The 5587-nt window shown below is 37.4% G+C and overlaps 1 protein-coding gene across 1 annotated transcript; it reads left to right on the forward strand.

Moving 5' to 3' along the window:
• The first annotated feature begins 3451 nt into the window (after positions 1–3451).
• On the forward strand, positions 3452–4315 carry LOC137637014 (uncharacterized). Its single transcript, XM_068369329.1, has one exon. It carries the CDS (start codon positions 3452–3454, stop codon positions 4313–4315), a length of 864 nt encoding a protein of 287 aa, XP_068225430.1.
• Positions 4316–5587: the final 1272 nt, after the last annotated feature.

Consider the following 5587-nt stretch of genomic DNA (forward strand, 5'->3'; position numbering starts at 1 on the left):
GTCATTATGAGGTGTTGAAGCCAGAATCTAGTTCAACCCCAGTGTTCACTGTCTTCAATTCTTCAGCATCTTATATGGGACAGAGGTTAAACGATTTTTGAGCTATGGGGCTTGATATTTTGAACAGTTTTCTGGGAGTGTTGTGTTGATTTAGGTAAGATAATATAGCCATAGTGGGCGACATAGCAAAGATGTACCATACTGTAAAACTCAGCACACTAGATGAACATACACATAGATTTGTATGGAGGGACTTGGATGGGTACACCGACAATTCCGCACTGGATAATTCAGCGCATACAATTCAGCGCTGCCAATTCAGCGCATGACAATTCAGCTTAGAATCAATTCAGAGCATGACGATTCAATACTAGGACAAATCAGCACAAGGACTATTCGGCGCTAAAAGGCACACACAGTTCAGTGAATGACAATTCAGCCTAAGAACAATTCAGCACAGTAACAAGTCAGCATAAGGAAGCAACTACAAGGAAATTCAGCCAAAAGTTTTAACACTTTATTGATAATATATAAAAAGGGATATAAAAGATTTATTAAATTTACATATTAAAGATAATACATACAGTATATGTAAAAAAAAATGAATTAATTTATTTCTGCAATTCAATGAGGTAGCTTATATTTTGTAAGTATTTCAACTTATGAAATCGACTTCCATACTCATTAACAAGCGTTTTTATTGCCTTAGCTGTACTTTGCTATTTTGGGTTTTTTCTACCATCGTTGTGTCCAGCTTATTCTCAGTATCCTTTACTCTATGCTTGGAGGAAAAGGCGAGGAGCTACCTTAAATGTACCATCTGCAAGCCAGTTTTTTATTCTTTGAGGAGTTCAGCATTTTTTCTAGTCGAAGAGATAAACATTCTATTGGTATCTCCAACTCCAGAATCGTACAATAAAAAATGTTCTCCACTGTATGTTACACGGAAATGTTCAAGTAATACAATTTCGTCGGCGCTGAACAGTCCGTTGTAATGAAGTATACTTAGGGAGTAAAACCGTAGCTCCATCTGGCAAAGAGACTTGAGTTTCTTGAATGATTCTTCTTGGGACATCATTAGATGCACTGGCTCGTTCACATAGGTCAGAAACCATCTTCTTCATTGCTGATACTGCTGGCTGAGGCACATGAGTATGGGCCTTTACATCTTCCCACAAGTTTCCATTGACATGGATTCGACCTTTGCATCTGTCTTGTGTACAACGCCAAGACTCTTTTCCATTTTATCCAAACGATACCAAAATCCATTTAATAGAATATGCTCGCGTCCTTTCTCCGATAAAATCGGCTACATAAGGCTGGCTTTTCAGTTTAAACTAAGCAAATTTTTATAAACAACTGTATTCCAGAAAAGGGAATATATACCGTCCTATGCTTGTACTATAACTTTCTTTATTTATTCAGTGGTTGTTATTGTTAACAACCATGAATTACAACAGTAATAATAATAATAATAATAATAATAATAATAATAATAATAATAATAATAATAATAATAATTTTTATATGCTAATAATAAGATAAGGGTGAATGTGTGTGCATTTTTGCACTGAATTGTCCTTGTGCTGATTTATCGTTGTGCTAAAATGTCATGCGCTGAATTGATTCTAAGCTGAATTGTCATTCGCTGAATTGGCAGCGCTGAACTGTCGGCGCTGAACTGTCCTGCGCGGAATCGTCGGCACACGCTTGGATGATAGTAGGCCACCTGATCAGTATGTTCATACCACAGTAACATTTATAGATGGTCCCAGTGATACTATAGCTATGGTAGTTTTGAGACATCCAGTAGAACAATTCGGTACGGAATCCCCGGATGTGCAAGATATGATTGTTAATAATACATATGTAGATTATATACTGTATTCTACTGATGCCATTGAGAATGCACTCAAATTGATACAGGATACTGAAAGGGTATTGTCGCAGGGAAGTTTCAGAATAAAGCACTGGATAGGCAGAGGGCATTATGAAAACTGCAATATAAGAATAATAGAATTTAATAGTGAGAAAATTTCAGGTTTAGAATTACCATTTTTCCTTTGCTGTAGGACTCAACTTTACACCAAGAATAAGAAAGGTTAGGAATGGTCAAAATTTAGATATAGGTGAATTTGATTACAAATTTCTTGAAATATTAACACGCAGAAAGATATTGAGTCAAATTGCATCGTTGTATGATCCATTAGTGTTGGTTATACCAGTATTACTCAAATCTAAGATCTTGATGAGATCCATGATTTCCAAAAGAAACTCGAATGGTTGTGGAATCAAGTGGGATGATCGACTTGATGATTCCATGATGAACGAATGGAAAGCGTTTTTCAAAGAATTGTATGGACTGGAGTCATTAAGTTTTAGAAGATCCTTAAAGCCATCTAATACTTTTGGTAAGCCGAACCTAGTAATATTTTCTAATGGTAGCACGAAAGCATATGGGGTTTGTGCGTATGTGAGGTGGCAAATCAGTCATAATAAACTTGAATCAAGCCTGATAATGGCGAAAAATAAGATTGCACCAGTGAAACAAATGTCTGCTCCTCTTCTGGAATTATGTGGTGCTCTCATAGCTGCTAGGATGAAAGAACTTATAATAAAGGAGTTTTCATGGGAGTTTGAGTCAGTCTATCACATAGTTAACTCGACAATTGTAAGACCACCACTTCAAAAGGAGTCCCATGGATTCAACACATTTGTTGCTGTACGTATTGTGGAGATACAAATAAAAACTGATTCAAGGGAATGGTGGAGGGTTGATTCGATTCAAAATGTTGCAGATATGATATCTATGCCATGTAGTCCAGAAAAAAAAATGGTGAAAATTCTGCCTGGCAAAAAGGACCAAAATTTCTAATATTACCAATTTCAAAATGGCCTATCAAACAAAATGGCTGTTGCTAAAGTAAGTCAGAACCATTTTATACTCATGATTGATGTTAATAGATTTAGTTATTATTACAAACTACTAAGAGTCACATGCAAGGTAATGAATGTTTTCAAATGCAGATCCTTTAAGGGTATGCTGAGGGAACCAACAGTTCAAGGAATTATTAAAGCAGAACTAATGTGGGTTAGAGAGATGCAAAGGGACATGGCTGATTGGAAAGTGAGGTTTAGAAGATTAGGACATTCATTTAAGAATGGAGTCATAGTAGTAGGACAAAGAATTTCTAAGTGGCTAAAGGAAAATTGGAATAGAGAAGACTGTATGTCCCTACCAGAAAATCATCCAGTTACTAGATTGTATATATCATATCTACATGGGGTTGACCATGCAGGCATAGAGACTACTTTGGCAAAATTACTAAGAAAATTCTGGATTCCAGGGGCCAGAAAAATAATAAAGGCAATAAAAAATCAATGTGTGACATGCAGGAAGTTAACAAGGAAGTTAGAAGACCAATGCATGGGTCAAATGAGGATAAAAAGAATGAAACCTGCTCCATCGTTGTATTACAGAGCTATAGATTTGTTTGGACCCTTAACAATAAGAGACACGGTTAAAAGGAGAACTCATGGTAAAGCCTTTGGTGTTATATTTAACTGTTTAGTTACTAGAGCTGTTCACTTAGATTTGGCTGAAGGATACAGTACTGATGATTTTCTGACAACATTTCAAAGGTTTATTGCTATTCGAGAAGCTCCTAAAGTTATATATTCAGATAAGGGAACTCAGTTGATATCAGCAAGCAAGAAAATAGAAAACATTGGAGAAAAGGAAGGGGTAACTTGGATCTTTAATATGTCTAGTAACCCACCTTGGTATAATGGGGCAAGTAAAGCACTGATCAAATCTGTCAAAAGGTGTCTTTGTATTAGTGTGGGAGACTCTGTGTTGAATTTTGGAGAGTTACAAACTGCTTGGTTTGGTATTGTTAATCTGATGAATGAAAGACCAATTGGCACAAAACCTGGATTTAGGTTAGAGTTGGGGGGATACCTCTGTCCCAATGATCTGTTGCTTGGTTGGTCCACTTGCTTCTGTCCAAGTGGGATGTACAATATAAATGGGGATCACAAAAGGCGATTAAAGTTTATACAAAGTATAATAGAATCCTTCTGGAAAAAGTGGCACCGAGACTATGTTCCATCATTGTTAATCAGGCAGAAATGGCATACAACAAGGAGGAATGTAAAAGTTGGAGATGTGGTACTTGTGCAAGATAGTAATGTTGTAAGGGGGGGCGGCATGTTTTTTTGGCTCAATCCATGTCATCCTGATGGAAGTTTACCAGAGCATCAATGTATCTGTGGATTTCATCAGTACCGTAACCTTGAGACAACCATTCTATGATCATTTGGATCAATCGAGACAAATGATGTTACCGTTATCTATCATTATAACTAATCATATCCGATGTTAGTGCTTCCTGCCCCCTGCAGAGAAGAGTCATTCTAGACAGTAGAAAAAGGGGAGTCTCAAGGTAAGCATATATTGTATGGACAAACATAAGAATACACCGGATGAACAAACCGTCTCGTAGTTTGTGAATATTACCAAATACCTAACAGTGTTTCTTAAATCCATTGTTTGTGAGCATACCCATATATGAAGGGTACATACTCTGGATTATTAAATCATGCGATTGTCGGGTGAAATAGGACGCAACTACATTCTAATAGACATCTATTTCCAATAAATGACTAAGTAAATTAGCAAGTAAACTGAATGTAGCATGATAACGGAATTATACATTTCTTGGGAAGAAAGAAATGATGAATGCCAGACTCAGATTGAAGAAAATTTATAACAAAATTTCTCTTCATAATTCCTGCACTAGTTACCTTTATCGACACTGTGTACTACCTACACACGGAACTAGTGCTATCTGTATAATTCCCTACCTGGGATTTTTGAACAGAGCTAGTGTCATCATGGTAACATTTATTCAAAGGAGGTCATACTAAGAGAGATGATCCCTTCTCCCTTTAATTGACAGTCCCAGTCAATTAGCTGTTCATCGTAGAAAGAGACGGTAGGTTAAATACTCTACCCGACATCACCACATACTGCTTCAGTTCATGGACTTGCTTAGCATAGTGTTTTTAGAGCAATCTGGATATTTTTCATCCAGTATATGAGCGAGGACATTCAAAGTCCCAAGCGATTAACTGTTTATGACAGTAATTAGGGGGCAGGTTTTAATACACTACCTGCCGCCACTACATAGTGCTTTAGCTCGTGGAAATTTTTCGCATAGTGTTTGTAAAACACTCTGGATGATTTCCATCCAGTGTACGAACGAAGACGCTCAAAGTCCATATACTGAAAGGAGTTCAGTGATGAAGCATTCTTTCTCGGATCCTGACCTGCGGAAGTACTGTCAGGATCTGCTCTACGAATAAAGTAGGTGAGCTTCGCCTCAGTTGTTTTAGGGATAAGTTTGTTCCAGAGGTTTATCCTTTGAAGAGCTGACCTCTCCTGAAGTCTGAAGTTCTACGAAGATAAACCCGTAGACACTCTACCGGACATAGAGAGACATCTTCCTTCAGAGGGCAGATTCTCCAGGGACCCCACCTTTTAGTGGGTAGCTCATTCTTAGCGAGAAAGGAGGGATCAGGGAAG

The sequence above is a fragment of the Palaemon carinicauda genome, unplaced genomic scaffold (genome assembly GCF_036898095.1).
Source record: "Palaemon carinicauda isolate YSFRI2023 unplaced genomic scaffold, ASM3689809v2 scaffold492, whole genome shotgun sequence".
In the NCBI taxonomy this organism is placed as follows: Eukaryota; Metazoa; Arthropoda; class Malacostraca; order Decapoda; family Palaemonidae; genus Palaemon; species Palaemon carinicauda.